This window comes from Corvus moneduloides, chromosome 6, assembly GCF_009650955.1.
Source record: "Corvus moneduloides isolate bCorMon1 chromosome 6, bCorMon1.pri, whole genome shotgun sequence".
NCBI classification, from domain to species: domain Eukaryota; kingdom Metazoa; phylum Chordata; class Aves; order Passeriformes; family Corvidae; genus Corvus; species Corvus moneduloides.
In genome coordinates, this window is record NC_045481.1 from 47,298,714 (window position 1) to 47,315,753 (window position 17,040).

The 17,040-nt window shown below is 51.5% G+C and overlaps 1 protein-coding gene across 1 annotated transcript; it reads right to left on the reverse strand.

The window, feature by feature from the left end:
- Positions 1-1,614: 1,614 nt before the first annotated feature.
- On the reverse strand, positions 1,615-16,944 carry CTSD (cathepsin D). Its single transcript, XM_032111044.1, has 9 exons — positions 16,594-16,944; positions 15,995-16,151; positions 13,540-13,663; positions 11,793-11,911; positions 8,031-8,230; positions 6,762-6,884; positions 5,466-5,610; positions 4,422-4,520; positions 1,615-3,764 (listed from the first exon to the last, which is right to left on the reverse strand). The coding sequence occupies exons 1-9, from the start codon at positions 16,653-16,655 to the stop codon at positions 3,603-3,605; spliced, it is 1,191 nt and encodes a 396-aa protein (XP_031966935.1). The 5' UTR covers positions 16,656-16,944; the 3' UTR covers positions 1,615-3,602.
- Between the last annotated feature and the right edge of the window lie 96 nt (positions 16,945-17,040).

Genomic DNA, 17,040 nt, shown 5'->3' on the forward strand with positions numbered 1-17,040 from the left:
TCCTGTCAATAAGTATTTGGCAGCAAATGACTTTTCTCCCCTTGGGCTATTGAGGAACAGTGGGCTGCATGATTGGTTTTCAGGATCCAGCCAGCCCTTTTGGGTTAAATCCATCTCTTTAACATAGGAGAACAGCTGATTGGGGAATTTAGGCATCTGGGGGGAACAGAAACTCAGGACATGCCAGTAGGGAAATCAGCTAAGCTCTCTCTGTGCTTAGATCTGCGCTCAGAAGATGGGATGGGACTTGGCTGCATCCATCTTGCTTATGTAGATGATGCTTTTTTCAAAGTAGGGATTAGCTCTTATCTTCCACCTGGCACATGGGGCCTTCATTCTGCTTCAGAGTCTCCAGCTCTCATACAGCAGTGCTAGGACTAAAAATTACACAGCTAAGCAAGAGGGACGGATTTTTCCTACATTACTGAAAAAACCTCACACCATGTTCATCACTGGGCTCCGGGACTTCCCCAGACATCACACCTTAGTGGATTTTAGGCCAAACTTAGAAGCTGAAGTTCCACTTGGCTGCTTCAGGACCACTCCAAAGCCTAAGCAGGAACTTGTTCTAACCTTAAACAGGAGCTTGTTCTAACTGGTCCAGAGGACCAGGGGACAGCCTGAGTTCCCTGTTAATGGACTACCCTTGGCAATACTCCACTGGGGAGGTGTGGTCCCAGGAGAAGGCTGTAGGCTAGCAGGGATGCTGGGAGTGCTCGCTGCCCCAGTGGTGCTGGGTCAGGCAGATGGCACTGTCATGTCACCTTGCGTTTTAATCCATTGCAAAAGACAAATCCAACAGGCTCCTAGCATGTTTCCTTATCAGAGAGAAGGGGAGGAGCCCTTCTGAAACACACGAATCCACACAAGTGGGCAACCAGTTGTCCAGAGACAATAGATCAGGGAGACAGTCTCTGGATGCTGACAAAGAGTTTGGTATCTCAAACTGCAAAAAGAAAGACCACTCTCAGAATTAAAGGGGAAAATACTGTATTTTCTTTTCAATTTTATATGAAGAGACAATTAATTCTGACAGCAAAATAATTTTAAAGAACCAGTCACATGATTAGACATGGGTTTAAAAATGCAAATAAAAGAACAAGGGGAGGAGACCCATTCAGGGAAGACTGCAGTGAACTGGTCCTCCAGCTTATCCTAAAGCGTGTTGCTCAGGGCATCACTCTGGGCTGTGCTCTTTCCCCAGGCAGCCGCCTCCTGCCTGCTGACACACATCAGCCCACCTGGAGTTACTGTGCAGGGACCACGCACGCGGCGGGAGGCAGCGGACGCCCAGCACAGCCATGGCCCAAGGGCTCTGTCTGGGGCTGTGCTGCACATCCCTCTTAAATCTGATGCTATTCAAAACCCACTGCCAGGTCCGTGTCAAGCTTCCCCCTCACATCAGGTCTGTTTCAGCAGGTACCCAAGAGGCTGACTCTGTGACGCCCTGCTGAAGAAATCCTGCGGCTGGGAAGCGATGCAGCAGAACTTGCAGGAGCTCTGAGCACTTAACTGGTGTGAAACTGAAGATCTCTGGAGAGGTGCTGAATATTTGCTGATTTTGGAGTAGCTAATGAAGATTACTTTTTTTTTTGGTAACATGCTACTGTTCTCTGGCCAGTCTACAACAGATGTCCTTTGGTGTCCAGATGCAGAGTTCTAGGTGAAGATTATGAGCAGGCAGAAGCAAGCTTTGGGAGCAGCATTTGTCACATCTGGGGCTGTAGGGGACGATGCATGTGTGTCATGTGTGCCTATGCCTGTCCCCCTGTCCATGCCACACCCCTCCAAGGTGAAGCATGGTTACAATGCCAAATTTATTTCATGGGGCAAAACTGTCTTATTCACTCACTGCCCAAAGACCTTTCTCAGAAAATTTCTTGGCCCCATTGCTACTGCTGGCAGGATTATCAGTGAATTTTGGGTAGCCAGGATTTTGCCATCTGTTTAGCCTGGTCTGGGGTCATGGCTGCTGCTTATCTTATCCTTTCGCCACTCTCAGCTTTGCTCCTTATCTGCTGCCACTCCCGTAACTTCAGGACCTGATCCAGCACACTGGGAAAGTGAAGAGAGTCTTACTCCCAGCACAGGGGCTGGGATTCTTGGCAGGCTCTCTTTGGCTTTCCAGCACTGCTTAAAACTCATTTTATCATCCACCCAGCTCCACCAGTGTTTGCCTACCAGTGCCAGCCCAGCAAGACACCAAGGCTCCGCATGCACAGATCCCGGCTCTCTGGGAGGATCTGTGTGCACAGCTAAATCAGCTACAACCTCTCCGAAGCAGGACTGTGCCTCACTCTGTCTGCAACACAGCTGGACACGAACAGAACTCACCAGCGTTAGTAAAGTGGAAAGCAGGTACAGAGGGTGTTAAAGGCAGCTGGATTTTGGGACAGGGCAGCAGGGAAAGTGAATGCAAATCCAGCAGCTGCCATGCCATCCTCCTGCCCAGGAGGTTTGCTGGCTCTGCCAATTGTCTCTTGAGTTTTGGGCAGCTCAAAATGCTGTGAATCATGTTTCCAAAAGGTCTTATGAGGCTGACAAACATGGATTTTATCAGTATGATTTCAGCTTGTAGATCACTTAGTTGCTTTAGGAAACATTATTCTCAACTGACTGGCTGTGGATGAAGCTGGGAAGATTTGCTGTTTGGGGAACCTGGGAGAAGGTCACTAAACTCGAGAGAACTTGTGCCACATGACTTTGCTCAGCAGCAGGCTGCACCTTCATGGCCCTGAATTCAAGTAACCTCTATTATAACCTATCTTGACCCCCTTAATATTCATACTGACTGAAAAGTCCCACTGGCTAGAGCCCCCCTACAAACCCTTGTCCCGTTATGTCAGGCACGTGGATGTCATGCCTCCCAGCTCTCTCACTAGTGCCATCACTAAACAAAACAAACCACCAGAGCCCTCAGGCTCTGAAACTCATCCCCTGGGCACACTACTGTGCTTCCCCATTGCTCCAGCCCAGGACATGCTCTCCTAGGACCAAACCATGACAAACTCCTTGAGAAATGACCTACTGGTCACTGCCTTACCTGCCAAGTAGGGGTCAAAAAGACAGATTCTTCCCTGCCATCCACTCCCCCACTTCATGAGTGAAAAAGCAGTAAGAACTAATGTGCAAGACAGCCTTCCCTTGTCCCTCTCTCCCAACACAGAAATCCAAACCCAAGAGCAGTAGCACAGCCTCTCTGCAGGAACAGACGTGCCAGGGGCTGGCTTGAGCTGCCCCCCCCCCCCCCCCCCCCCCCCCCAGGAAGGACATCAGTGCTGGGAGATGTGAGAGGACCTTGTTCAGCTCTGAGAATCATTCTGAAAAAGAACTACTGGAAGAACTAGCAGTAAAGCAAGGGACTACTCCAGCTGGAGTTGTCAGCTAGAGACCTCCCAGCACCACTCAACAGAGTGGAAAAAGTAGCTAGCAGGGCACTAATGACTATTTTCCATGTAATTTTAAATCTAGTTCCATTTCTTTTTCCTTTTTTTTTTTTTTTTTCTCCTTTCCACTCACTGGGTTTCTAATACTGGTAACCTTTGTCTATGGCTCCCGTGTGTGTAAGTGCGTGTGTGGCAGAGGCAGTGGGGGTCAGGTGTTTAGACACTTGGGGCAAAGCCAACACGGTTGTTATCACGGTCAAAGACGCTGTAGTAGGGTCCAATAAAGACATCTCCCAGGATCCAGAGAGGGCCCCCGGGGGGTGGGATGTCCAGGCCTGAAAAGCCACTTAGGCATACTGTCTCTGATCCTGAAACAACCTAGAAAGAAGAGTGAGAGCTTCAATCTAAGCAGGTCGTTCCCTTCCCTCAACCTTGCAGGCTTGGCAAGAACACCTGCAAGGCTGCCTTTGCTTCAGCCTCTCCCAGACTGAGATCCACAAATTGCAAAGGTGACTCCCAACTCACTGCTTCTATGGCTCCAAACCCAGCTCCCCCTCCCTTAAGCACTAAAGCATCAAGCAAAGCTGCACATGACCATAAACCTCCCAGTCCACACAGCTCTGGATTAAAGCCATTGGTGAAGGTCTGCACAAGATGGTCCCTGCAAGCTGATTCTGATGGCTTAAATGACAGGCTGGTGGTCTCTGCTATAATAAGGCTGGTCTCAAGGCACCACAATGCAGCAGGAAAGAGCTAAATGTTTGTAGAAAGTGATGCAACAGCTTGCCTCCCCTTCCTCAACCATTCTGCTATCCCTCACAAGCATTATGTAGAAGGTCTCACTCCTGTGAGACTTCAATGAGGTTACCTGGATCCACCTGAAGTGCCCACCACCCTGACACCCCAACCCTTCAGACTTCTTCCCAAGCACCAGCTCCAGCATTGCTTCGGCTGCTCTTGTGTTTTGGAGCAGTGGAAGCAAAAGCCAGGCCTTGGGGAAGAAGCGTAAGGCTGGAAAAATCTGGCTGGACATACCTTGAGGACATACTGCTCTCCTGTGAGCTGGAAGGCCTTCCCTCCTAGTGTCATTGTGACGTTAGGCAGTGCTGGCACTTTTTCACAGGGGATCATGTACTGAAATTGCAACAGTAAAGGCTTTAGATTGGACCTCCCACACTCTCAGTCTTCCTTGAGCACAATCACATCTTTGCTGTGGTTTTCCCCAAAACCAGCTCATCTCAGGGTGCAAGAGAAGCTTGAGCTGGGGTAGGCTGCTGCCTGCCTAGGGCTCCAAGCTGAGGGGCAAGAAGGGCTTTATGGATAGGCATGGAGCCAAAGATGTTGGATTCAGCTTCTGGCTCTGCTGAGTCCCAGGATGCCACAGCTGATGTGGCATGGCTGGCGGTTTTTACCAAAGGAGAGGCAGCTGGGGCTCAGTACACAGGGATTCACCGTGTAATGAACAAAGCCAGTTGTGTGAACAGTGGCAAGTCTTGGGGATGCTGGCAGGTCTAAGCCAACTGTTGCTGCAGCTGGGGGGCTCTGACACTGCAGAGCCCTACAAGTGCTCATGGCTCTGATCTGGGAGGGCTTTCAGAGCAGGGCATTTTTTTCTACAGGGTCTTTATAATCCATATTCTTCCACAATTTTAGGGAGAAGAGAGAGCCTTGTGAGATTAGCTTTGATGGTTGAAAACTTGGCAGGAAAGGGTTGCCATTTGCATGAAATAAACTTTTATCAAAGTGTCTCTGGACTCACATTAATGTGAATCCTTGGCCTCAGCTGCAACTCAGATCCCTTCTCTTCCACCTCCCAGAGATGGGTGGCAGAGGTGACTCAAAGCTTCCCAAAATGGGACCTGGGCTTTCTACCAAGCATGAGCAGAGTGGTGAATGCTACCCAGGGTCAGAAGATGAAGGGGTCCCTGCTGTGCCAGTGGCTTTTCCAGGAGCACAGGGTGGGAACAAAGATCAGAGGGAGCAGAAGAGTAGGTCTCAACAAGCATCTGGGTACAAAGTAGGGTGTAAGCATTGATACTGTGATGGGCACAGACTCCCACATTTCCAGCCCGGCCTCACCTCGCCTTTTATGAGTGGTTTTGCACCAATGGCTTCCTGTATCTTCTTCACCTCTTTGGTGGGGCCTGTGATGAGTGAGGTTCCCGTGTCCACGATGGCCTCGCAGCCCCCCTGACACACGCTCGCCCCGTTGGCAACATCCACCCTGGGGAGAGATGCTCAGACATTAGACAACCCTTAGAGGCCTCCCAGTGAAGGCTGCAGGAAGCAGTACGCAGGCAGGCAAGGGAGGGCTGTGACAGACACCCAGAAAGGACAGATGCTCAGAAACACTGATGCAGCACGAAGTCAGTGCACAGCCGCCCTGGCTCCCTCTCATCTGCTCATGACTGAGCAGGTGCCTTAAAGTGTAACTGCATTTCTGCAGAGAGCCTGCATGCTGCCTGCGTACCCTGCCTGCTACCTGCACACAGAGCTAGCGCCGCAGCCAATGGACATAGGAGAGAGGGAAGGGCAATGAATTATGGACTTGTATGGCCTGTGCTACTGCAGAAGAAGGAAGGGTTAAAGGGGTGGTGAGACAGCCATGGGCAAGGGAAGGGCTCCTGTACAGAGAAAAGGCAAGCCAGGGGCTGCTTGGCTTCCTCACCTGCATCACATTTCACAGCAGTGCAGACAGACAAAGCCTTCTAGCCAAGGGTCTGCCATACTCTGCCGATGCTGCAGGACTGGGGGAAAATGAGAACTAAAACGCTGCGCTGGGGAGGGATGCAATTCCCAGGAAAAGGACACACTCTGATCACAGGCCACTTTTAAGTTCCCATCACGTGGGAAAGCTCAGAATAGACCGCGGGGCTGGCGGCCGTCAGCTCAGCCTGCTCTCCTCCCCTCTGCCTCCAACAATGTGTGCTGATTGCTGTGCCGTGCCCTTCAGTCAAGGGCTGGCTTCCTGAGGCCTCATCCTGCTCCTCTGGAGCTGTGTGCAGGAGAGTCATGCAGCTCAGACCTTGCTGAGAACTGAGCAAAGCTGGGATTTAATCTGTGGGGCTCGCCCTGCCTGCAAGGAGGACACACTGGCATTTTTCCCCCGCTTCGCAAGGATGCAGTAGGCATTTTCAAGGGTCAAGCCATAAACAAGAGGAAAGGATTTTGCAGGATATCTCCCTATGGCTTCTGCCTTTCGTCTCCTTCCAGCAACAAACAACCCAGCGCTAGGGTGGGATTTTAATCTGCTATTTTTGGTGTGGATGTGTTGTAGAGATGATTCCTTTCCGAGGAGGGTCTCAGCCCAGCCTCAGGCATACGCTGTCTGCACATGTGACCGCACGCATGCAGTCAGGTGGATGGGGAACTTACGCGTCCATGTGGATCTGCCAGTAGGCTTTGCGTGTGACATTATACCAGGTCAGTTCGTCCTTGTAGTACTTGGGGTCGGTCCCTCCCAGGAGCAGCTCACCACCAGGGACACCAGAGGGGTCTCTGAAAAACAATACCCAAACCTGTGAACGAACATCAAGGGCAGGGCAAGAACAACCTGCTTCAAGTGCCCCCAAAATACTTGCTGGGGTGCTTGGGGGGTGAAGCATAGCATTAACAGTATTGGAAACAGACTTACGTTGTGCTATGTTATGTCACTAGAAGGGCAGATACTGTGAGATAGGCTGGGATGGGGAAATGGCCCCAGCCAAAGCATCCTGCAGCTTTCCACCTGGTACTTTCTCAAAAAACCTGAAGAAACTTGTGGCAGAGAAGGGGGATGGCAAAGGGGAACTGAGCACCGACACAAGGACTTCCTAAATGAGCCTGTAAAAAGTGTCTGTGCAGGGCTGGACACAGCTGATGCAGGGTTAGGTTATCTGCACTCAACTCTGCCAACCAGCAGCCTTGGAGTGAATCCTCAAGGTTACCATCAGGTAAGAGCTCACTGCTGAGCAGATGGGAAGAAATATGGTGATGGGGGAGGGCTGGTGCTTGAATGGCCAGCAGCAGCCCTCTCTGCCCTCCCTACTCTTAGCATGCTACTTTTTGGGCTGAAGTAGTTCAGAGTGGCTGCTGCAGTGCCAGAAAAGTGATGGGGTGTCCTGTGGGGAGCAGCAGTGGGTGGGAAGGTGCTGGCAGCTGCAGAGGAGGATTTCCCAGGGTGGTGAGAGAGCATTAGACTCCTCATTAGCGATGACTGATGGGGGGCACCCTTGCCTGGGAGGCAACACGGTAGTGACCACATGGCTTATGGATTTTGGCAGCAGACTGGGGCTGTTTACCTCTCTAAAGGGGACTGCACTAGCAGCAATCTCATGATCACAGCCCTATTTATTTTTACTCCTCTTTCCTCTAGAAACATCCTCTGTCTATTCATCAGTTAAGAAATCTGGTCACAGATCCACCCAGCTTTTTATCAGTAAAAGAGCTGCATTTCTACTTCCCTTCTCCTTACTTCAGAGCAACAAACTTAAGAGATTTTGGCCTGGCTGCTCCTGCAAGGCAGAACTTGCTGAGACTTCCCCAACTGGGAAGTGCTGTCCAGAGTGTAAAACAGCAGATGACAAGAGGTGCTACTGGGAAACAGAGAAAAGCCCACTGGGCTTGCCCTCACAACCAGACGTGTGCCACCAAACCCAACACTACCTGTTTAGGTAGAAAGAGAATACATTTTTGCTGACCAGCCGCTGTTTCATGATGTTATCGAAGAAAGGCTCAACTTGCTCCACAGAGATCCTTGGATATGCCAGGCCCAGGATGCCATCAAACTTGGCAGCGATGAATGTCATGCCTGGCTGCTTTGTGGCCTCCCCAAAGGTCTGATCCGGGATTTTCAAATCACCAAGCTGTGGGGAGATAGGGAGGGAAGGGAAAAGCAGATTGTAAGGAAAACTGGCTCAGGGGACCTGGGTGGTAACAGAACCTCATCGAACACAGGCTGTAGCACGTCCCTCAGTGTGCTGCCACACTCCTGCCTGCTTTCACTATTGCATTTGTAGGCAGCTGCAGAAACCAGATACCCTGTTGCCGCTCTTGTCAGGGGAGTGTTTGAGACTGGCAACTCTGGCTCAGTGGAACCTCCTGAGTCCCTGCAAAGTCCAGCATACTTCTAAGGGCCGGAGAATCCTTCAAGCCTTTTGCAGTGTCCTTGCTGTTCTGCAGCCTCTCCTCTTTGCACAGAGGACCCATATCCATTTGTCCTTCCTACATCTCCTCCCCTATAACCTACTTCACCGTTTCCTCCTAGTCTGAAAAGCTCTTGCACTGTGCCTTTAATCCCCTTCCCCACTCTGGACATCTTCTAAGTCATCTGTGTATCCTACCTCCTTGGGTGCTGCACCATCCTCAGTTGGGAGCACAAATCCCTCTCACCTCTGCCCACAAACCCCTGTGATCTCCCCTAGATAAGAAACATCCCTGGGATATTGCTGAATCTCTCGGAAGAGCCACCAGCCTGCAGAGACCTCCCGTGAAAGGGGAGCAGACCCAGCCAAGAAAGCGAGGTTGAGCCTGAAGCACAAAAATAGCAAGCAGAGTACTGAGAATTCAAAGGTCACCTCCCTTGCCAGCCATGAGAAGGATTGGCATTCCCCACTAGAAAGCTGAAACGCCTTGGGAGAGCAGATCCCCAGAAAGAAAATGATCAGATAAAGGAGGATAGCTCTGCTGATGGGGAGCAGGATGCACCTGCTAGCTTCTGGCTCTAGCAGTTCAGAGGGCTTGTGAGCTTCTGACTGACCACAGGCAATTTTAGCATCCATGCTAGGACAATTTCAGCCTCTCAGCCTGCAGCTAGCAGCCCTGTAGTGAGCCAGGCTGGACTGACAAGCTGGCCTCTCCTACCTGATGGCAGATAACGATCCCTGCAAATTACTAATATCCCCCTAGGGTTAGACAGTGCAAGGCTGGGACAGCAGTGCTGCCTTTAATGGTATTGGAGGATTGCACTAGGAAAGGGCGATCGAGCCTTGCGAAAGCTAAAAGCCACAGGACAGGATGTGGGGGGAAGGAGCACATGGCAATGCATCCGCTCGCCAGCGCCTGCCCCAGTTGTACACTCCAGGTTTACAAAAGCCACCCCTCAGCACCACTGGTCCTCAGCAGCCCAGAAAGTTCAATGAAGCTGCTACTTAAAGAAAAGTAAAATGCAGTGGACTGATAACACTGAGTGTCAGGTTTGTTTGAATATTGCTCTGCTTGCACATCCCAAGGGGGAGGCAGATTTCTGCCCAGTCATGGATTTTCAGCAGACCCTGCCTGCACTTGGTCCTCAGCAGGGCTGAAACCCAAGACCATCTTTAGCAGAGTGCTCCTGCCAGGTGACAGATCCTTTGTCTCTGTCCCTTGGCTGGCTCGTGTCCAGACACTGAGCAACCAAAAATCATGACCAGTGGATGGCCGTGTGGTGGCCACCCTCCAGCACTTTGCAGATGGGTGTCGGCGCTCCGCAGCTCGCCTAGCTACCTTGTTAGTGGCCTCAGCCAGGAGTTAAGCACTGGAAGGCAAAGGCAGGCCAAGAGGTGAGGGCCTCTGTAGCACAGCTTGCCATCAGGGCTTGGGGTACAGAGGCACAAGGGAGAGGCAAGGAAAGTCATCTCCTGTGCAGTGTATCTGCACTGCAGTCATGGGAGAGACTTTGTGCCCCACGGCCAGCTAAGTTTCCTCTGCTGTCCTTGAAGGACATCCGAAGGTTGGGCTGTGATAAAGGGATGAGATGCCTGAGCAGCAGAGGGCTGGCTGAACCCGCTCTTTGGAGAGCAAGCAGCACTGCGGAGTGCGGTGCTACAGGGCATCGCTCCTCCACAGAACGAGAGAGCATGTTTGACATGAGCTCATCACCCTCTCGAAAAAACATTCAGGGCTGAGGGACTCAGGACTACCTGCCAACAAGCATCTTTTGGTCAGATGTCAGTGCTGCCAGAGGTTGCTGTGCCTGCTTCCACCCACCAGAATGGCTGGAACCAAGAGGGTTGCCCTGAAGGTTATTTCAATGTCTTTAAAGACTACACCTGACTGGGAGCTTGCCATGACATGTTGTGCATCAGAGGATGTGTCCTGGTGTCCAGGACACATCCTCTGATGAACAACATGTCCTCTGAAGTTCCCCGACCCTCAGAGTCACGCCTGCTCCTGCCTACTACAAGAGGGACACTGCTCAGCTCCATGCAAGAGTTTTCTCTTGCTTCTGTGCGGACAGAAACCAAATGCTACAAGCTGTGCTGTCTGCCAAAAGCCATCCCCACTTCCCAAACAAACCGAGGCACAAAATCCTTCCTCTGAGCTGCCGGGAAGTGAAGAGCTAATTAGCAAACAGGCACTATGGTGACAATTACAAACCAAAAAAAGAGAAAAAACTGCAATTTTCTTTCTGACTCATTTCAGCCCTTGCATTAAGCCCACACTTCCCAAGGACAATGAAGTTTGCTGTTTGCCATCTTTGGATGCAGCATAGAGGCAATAGCTGATGCTTCCAGGCTAGCCTGAAATCTTCATGCTGTAAGGATGGGCTAAAGAGTGCATCTTGCAAGAGTCATACACTTTTAAGCTTTTCTTGGATATTTTTGATTCTGATGAAATTGGTAAGCCAATACTCTTCAGCTGAACCTAAACAGAAACCTCCAAATCTCCAGATTTATGTGCTTATTCAAAACTTTTGCTTTGTTTCTTCCCCCCTGCAAAGCAAACATATGCTCTTATCCCTGCCAGGAGAGCGAGTAATCTGAGAGCACATGCACCCCTGACGTTTGGCAGCTGGCAAACTCTCCCAAGCATCTGTACCTGGGAGGAAGTCATGAAAGGCACTCGTCCTTCACAGGACAGAAAGCTCAGCCTTTGCTTGCTGAAAAGCAAACTGTGAAGCAACCACCACCCAGCTAACTCATGCTGCACCCTGAACACTGCTGGGGAACCTCCCCCCACGGTGTTACCCAGCCTTTACAAGCATAAGCACGAGTTCTTGACGCGAGACCAGGATGGGTCTGTGTTTGGGCAGCTGCCCATGTGGGCATCCACTAGTGTGTGGATATTGGCCAAAAACAAGCTGGGCACCACCAGCAGTCTGTGAGTGGTGTTGGCATGTGCTTGGGCTGGTAAGTTTTTGGGGTCACCAGGAAAAGGGTGGGAGGGATGGCCAGAGACCATGTTTACAAGGGCACCATATGACCAGTCCCCACTCCCAGCCTGCTGACCTGCAGATGAATACCTTCTCCCTTCTCAGCCTGCCATGGTTATTGTTACCTTAAGAGTCATCATCACCATGTAATTTCAAAGGACTTGGAAACACAGCACTGAAGGATGTTCTGTCCGAGCAGGACACTCAAGAAAGGAGACCCATTGAAATCTAACAGCTCCGAGCACTCTACTGAAAGCAGTCTGGGGCAGCACGGGGCAGGGGCAGCTGTAACTCACCGTGACTGTGTCTCGGCTCAGGAACCCAGAAAGGCTCCCTGTCCCATAGCGGATGGCAAACTTGGTGCCGTTCTTCACATAGCTGCTGGATTTAGAGGAGTCATACTTGTGGTGCAGAACTGCAGCCGGGAAGGGGGACACAAAGGGACACACAACATTAGCACTCCTTTATACCTACGGTTCCCCAATACCTAACCCCACACCAGCCAGCTTATCTGGACAAAGGGATGCTCAATGATGTGAAGGTGGGCCTGAATCCAGTGCTTGCCAAGCCTAGACTGCTTAACAAAGCACTTCCAGTGTCTGGGGAATCAGGTGGGCAGATCCAATTCAGGCTGTTAAATCCGATTTGGCCACTGGGTATTAAAAGCCTAGAGGTTATATGGCTGGTGTGGTGTGCTAGTCAGCAGAGCAAAATGTATTCCTCCCCAGGCCATGGAGAACCAGGGTGGCTTTAAATATAGGCTGCTCTGGGCATGAACGTTTTCACCTCATAGACTTATCTGTTTCTTTTACTAGGAGTAGCTGGAAATTTTTCATACATCGTTTTTAGTACAGAAAGAATTCAAAGTATTCCTTTATTTGCAGAGGAGAATGGCTTTCCCCTAGTCTAAGCTGCTTTTCCCCTTGGATGGGTTGGCGCTGTAGGCTACCCCTGGTTTTATGGCCAGGCAGATTCCTCCTTCACAGACTCCTCCCAAGTCATGAGCTGGCCAGTGCAATCCCATGGCTGGTTGCTGAGTGGTGCAGACAGCAGCTGAGGATGAACCAGCCGAGCCCTACACAAAGCAACAGCACTACACAAGGAGTTTCCCAGCTAGGCTGTCTGGGTTCCAGTTTGGATTCCAGTCTGGCAGGAGGTTAAGCTCTTTGCATATTCATAAAATGAGCCCTTTGGTCCCAGCACCTCTCAAGGCACTGCCTTGAGAAACCAGCTCCCTGCTACAAACAGGAACCCCCTAGGCATACCAGGTCTGGACCTCACCACCCTGCTGGTGTCCTAAATCTCATTTCACATATGCAAAAAGAAGGTCTGTCTACAAGAAGTCCAAACTTCCACTCTACTCCCAACAAGCACTGTGGAATGCCTTTCATGGTTGCATTTGTTGACTCCACAGGTTTCTTCACTTTGCTTAAGCAGCACAACCAGTGGCTTTTAAATAGCATTTTGCCACAGCCAGGTTTGACATCTTCAGCTGTGGAGGTTTATTGCATAGGAACGCCACAGAATAAAAAAAAAATTGTAGTCCCTAAGACATTCTCATTTCATTATGCCTACCTGGCTCTCGTTAACTATAACTCCATAAACATGCACACACATGCTCTGTGCAGCAATAAACCAGAAACTAGGACAGTTTGTATCAGATCTGGCAAGAGGCTGACTTAAAAAAAGTCAGCCTTGCGCAATGGGGTAACAGCAGCATTGGTCTATAATTGGGGTCTATAATCTATTGGGGAAAAAAACCACAACTGATGATGCTGCTCCCCTGCTGTAGGGCTGAAGCTGTTGGAAAAGATTTGGCCCTGTATGGGAGTGACTTGGAAAAGAAAAAATCTAGGAAAGGACTAATTAAAGATGGGTGCAGGAAGCTGGGATTGTATTTCTAGCTCTGACCCTAAAAAGCCCATCAGCCTCTGGCAAGTCCTTTCATGCTGCTGCCTCAGTTTCTCCTCTTGCAATGCAAGGCTCTGCATTTTGCAGGGAAGGAGAAGCTGTTGAGTGGTGTCTGGCACCCATGACACTTACTGCAGGCGATGTCCAACATGGAACAGTGCACGGATGGCACCCAGAGGTTGGAGGAGCCAGTGTCAAAGATCACAGTGAAATTCTGGGGGGGTGTCCCAATGCCGATAGGACCATAATACTGGGCCTGCAAAGGAGAAGAAGGAAGCCATGAGCAGAGGCAGCTGGCCAAAAGCAGGGATTAAAGATCAAAAAATCTCTTAAAGGTGAATAGAGGATCAGCTTCTTATCTAGACATTGCCCTCCTCTTGTTTTTGGCACCGATAGGTTCCCAGCCTTTGTCCTCTGGAAGGGAGGTTCCCCTTCAGTGTTCACAACTCATTACAGCGGGTGTGAAAAGGATAAATCGAGGACAAGTGGGATGGGTGTGTGCGGGGGAGGACATTTGGGGCAGGGAGACAGGGAAGAGAAAGGGGAAGGTCTGCAGGCTAACATGCAGTTCTCTACAAGGATGAGAAGAAACGATGGAAGGAGGCCAAGCAAAACAACTGCGTTATTGAAAAGCTGAAACTGGCTGGGAAGCTGCTTTGCTCGTGGTTTCGCAGAGAAACTGTGGGTTGCAGTGAGCAGCAGCACTGCCCACTGCAGGTGGAGGTACAGCTGCTGGGGGTTTTGGTGCTTGCTGGTGAGCTCTGGCAGTGGGGAGGAATAAACAAATGCTCAGAGAGCTGGAAGACTGGGGGAGTGGTGAGAGTAAAGAGCATCAGCAGCACCACCAGAGGTGGATTTAGGCCTGCAGGGTGAAAGACTGGGAGAAATCCCTATAGCACAGATGGATACCCCTCTGCTCTGAGACTATATTTCTGCTGGGACTGGAAGAAACCTGAATGGCTGAGTTGTTGGCAAAGTATCCCTCTCTCCACAGAGAAGAGGATGAATGGAGAATGCTAGGCAGGTGCTGCATGGACTCATTTTTCCCCAGTCCTCCCAAACAGGCAGGGAGCTGTGTCCTGCCTGGTGAGCAGCTGGTTCAGGGTCCTGGAGAGAAGGCTGCTAGCAAGGGATGTCAGCCAGTAGCCTTTCCAAACCCCCTGTGTTCTTAATTAAGCGGGGGGGTGGGGAGCAGGGAAGAAAACAGGATTATCAAAGCTGTTCACCTCCTGTGCGCTTAGTTTGCAAGGCTTGCTCGCTGAGTAATTAACAATCCATTGCAATTAGCCATAATGGGGAGGCAGCACTTGCTTCCAGTCGTTCTGTAATTATTGCTGGGGCTTGAAAATTAACCCCCAGTACAGGGGTTCCATTTGTCACATACATAGACCCATGAAGGGTCCCAAGGGCTGGTAGGAAGCATACGAGGCAGGCTAATAGGGCTTGTCCCAAGAATTCCTTTGGCAGCAAAAGCATTTTCAGCCAGGCCGGGAGGGACGCAGTGGTCCCTTATCTGCCACCACAGGTTGGGTTGGTGGCCCTGTGACAAGGGAAAACAGTGCTGCCCTGAGCAGCAGTCTGAGCTGTGGTTGCAAGAGACAACACCGTGACACAACTGCTTGCCCTGGCTTTCAACACTGCCAACTGAAACACCGGTGGCCCTTCCCAGGAGAGGACGGTGCTGGTTGGGTGACAAGAGGCCCTGGGGAAGGACAGCAGGGGGAATATATCCTGAATTAATGCCGAAATATCCGGGCCCAGCTTCGTTCTGCCAGCTAACGCTCACATCCGACACTGCCCAGTGAAGAACCCTGAAATAGCAAACTCCACACATGTCTGGCAGCAGGGCAAGGGCAAACTTCATGTCCTTTATCTGGCTTCTGTTTCCGCCACCACACAGGTTCCTTTGCTCCCTAAGTTGCTGAGAAGAAAGTGGAGGTATGGGGTGGCTTTTTCCAAGGCAGCGCAGAAGACAAAGGATAGAGAGAGGAAGAGTCCTGCATTCCCAGTCCCATTGTAAGCTAGTACCCAGTCTGAGCTTTCTTCCCCTATCCTGTGCTCACTCATTTATGACCCAACACCTCAAGGAGTGGAGCATGATTTTTATGCCCCTGTCTTGCGAAAAGTAGAGTCCAAATGGCCAGAAGATGCTAGGAAGAGTTGTAAGTGAGGCCCCTATTATAGATTATAATAATATAGATTATTATAATATAGCTATAATAAGGCCCCTATTTATGATTGTTAATTAGTGACAAAGGGGAAAGGAAATAGGTCACAAACTGAAAAGCTCCTGCTTGGGTAGCAGCGGGTTGGTTGTTGTTGTTGTTATAATTACTAGAATTAGTATTTTTAGTTTAGTAATGATGGGAAGCACCTTTTGGCATGCACTCACTAGGCCATGGGGGTGCACGAATCTGTCCTACAGGATCAACATCTCTCCCTCCTTTGCCTTCCTGGTTGGTGGCAGGCTGGCATGTCTCACCACCCCCTGGGATGGGTACCCCCACAAGTGACAGCCACTTGCCCAACACTGTGCTGGGGTCCGCTGCAGTGGGGGGGGTGGTTTGAAGGGGGGATTGTTACTCACATCCATGTAGTTCTTCAAAATCTCCGGAGTGGGCCCACCCTCCTCGGCAAAGCCCAGCTTGAACTTGATCGCCTGGGTGATGGAGTTCATATCTGGGATCTCACTGCCCGCCTCACTCAGGATCCGCCGCATGGAGGGGAACTTGGTCAGGGGGATCCTGTGTGGGGACGGCAAACACACACCTGTTAGAGGGGATATGTAGGGGAGGGATCCCTAGGGAAGGGGGGCAGCAGGGCTCAAAACAGGGGACGCGCCAATACGAGGTGGGTGAGGTTTGGGCTCCTGCCAGTACCCTACGCTAGATCCCCCTCGCCGTGCTGCGTTCAGTGTTTTTCCCAAAGCCGGAGGATAGGGGGAAAGGCCGGGGGGCTGCTAGAGGTCATCAGATGTAAGGGAAGCTGGGGTGAGGCCCCTTAATGGGCAGGATGGGGGGGCGGTAGGGGAGCCCCCTCCTTGCTTTGATGGAGGGGGAGCCGCCCCGTATGGAGGGCTGTGAGAGGAGCTCAGAGGCCACCGCTGCAGCAGCACCGGGGGTGCATGTCCCACGTCTCCCCCAACCCGGGGGGCTCAGCAGCCCCTGAGGAACCCCCTCGTCTCACCTGACGAGGGCGGCGCAGGACCCGGCCAGGGCGAGCAGCAGGAGGAGGCCGCGGGGCCCCATGGCGGCGATGGCACTGGTGGCGGCGGCGGCGAGGGGTCAGAGGCTGGAGGTCCCGAAGCCGACAGGCCGCGACGCAGCTCCCGCTTTCCGTCCCTGTTTTTGTAGGCAGAGCGGCCCCTCTCCACGGATTTCTGGAGTCAGCTGACGGTCTAAAATTGCAACCGGCGGCGTCACGTGAGGGCGGGCCGGGGCGGGGAGCGGGCGCCGGGCCGGGGGCGCCGCCTCACGGCCCCCCCGGGCTGACCCCCGGCGCCTCGGGCCGTGACTCAGCCCTCGGGAAAGGGGAATAAACACTGTGAAATCCGTCACGAGATGCCTGCCCGGCCGTGCGTGCTTCTTCTGGACTGCCTTTAACTTCCTTCTGCTGGATGGTTTTTTTTGCTCT

Coding starts and splice junctions, on each gene's coding strand:
- CTSD (XM_032111044.1), bottom strand. CDS start 16,655: ATGGGGCCCCGCGGCCTCCTCCTGCTGCTCGCCCTGGCCGGGTCCTGC. Junction 4,521..5,465: donor AACCACTCATAAAAGGCGAG/GTGAGGCCGGGC, acceptor TTGCAATTTCAG/TACATGATCCCCTGTGAAAA. Junction 3,765..4,421: donor GAGAGCAGTATGTCCTCAAG/GTATGTCCAGCC, acceptor TCTTCTTTCTAG/GTTGTTTCAGGATCAGAGAC.